The 841-nt window shown below is 49.6% G+C and overlaps 1 protein-coding gene across 1 annotated transcript in view; it reads left to right on the top strand.

Annotated features, from left to right (window-relative positions):
* Positions 1-841, top strand: part of Sptbn5 (spectrin beta, non-erythrocytic 5) — a 47,060-nt gene that overhangs the window by 35,668 nt on the left and 10,551 nt on the right. Inside the window, exons 50-51 of the mRNA XM_031371552.1 lie at positions 26-116; positions 211-357. Of these exons, the coding sequence (XP_031227412.1) occupies positions 26-116; positions 211-357 (238 nt within the window). The remainder of the gene's footprint in view (positions 1-25; positions 117-210; positions 358-841) is intronic.

The raw sequence follows: 841 nt of genomic DNA, 5'->3' as shown, positions 1-841 counted from the left end.
GGGGTCCATGAAACTCTTTTTGCAGGGCAGAGGCACTCACAGAACAAGCGAGGGCCCGGGGACACCAGCTGGAGGAGCTTCGGAAGCTAAGGAGATTTTTGCAGGACTCCAACGAGGTTCCCTTTGCTTTCACTGTGAGGGATTGTGGGGGTGCACCTTCCTCAGGGGCTCTCCAGAGGTTAGAGAAAGCAAAGCTTTCCCTTGTGTCAGGTAGCCACATGGCTGAGGGAGAAGAACCTGGTGGCTCTGGATGAGGATCAGAAGGACACAACCACGATGCAAACACAGTTGCAGAAGCAGCAGAATTTCCAGGCTGAGCTGGATGCCAGTGTTCACCAGCAGCAGGAGCTCCAGATGGTAAGGTTCCTGGGGTCCTAGGGGCTACATCCCAGCCCCCAGCATCCCTGCAGCTGGCTTTGAATCATAGTATTGACAACCAGTGTCTGTCTCATGCTTTCTGTGTGCAGGCACTGTGCTAGGTAACATTTGATAATTTTATGGAAAATAGATTGAAACATCTGGAGCTCAAGATGTCAAAACAGAGTATCTTTTTTTTTTTTTTAAGCATTTCTTTTCTACCTGGAAAGAAATCCTGACCAGGGGCTCATTACTCCTGGTATCACACGTTTTGCTAAGTAGGTGATGCTAGGTTACCTCATTTAAGCAATAATCATTGCTACCCCATTGCATGGAAGACAAACAGATTAAGAAACTTGTGAGGCTGGGTCTTCGGGCACATGCCCATAATGTCATGGTGGTCATGGTAAGTTAGATGCAGCCTGGTGTGGTGTGGGTCATCCCAGAAAGTGCTGGGCAGCAAGTCCGAGGGTAGCCTGGGCAG

This window comes from Mastomys coucha, unplaced genomic scaffold (assembly GCF_008632895.1).
Source record: "Mastomys coucha isolate ucsf_1 unplaced genomic scaffold, UCSF_Mcou_1 pScaffold15, whole genome shotgun sequence".
NCBI classification, from domain to species: domain Eukaryota; kingdom Metazoa; phylum Chordata; class Mammalia; order Rodentia; family Muridae; genus Mastomys; species Mastomys coucha.
This window is presented reverse-complemented; position numbering and strand designations above follow the sequence as displayed.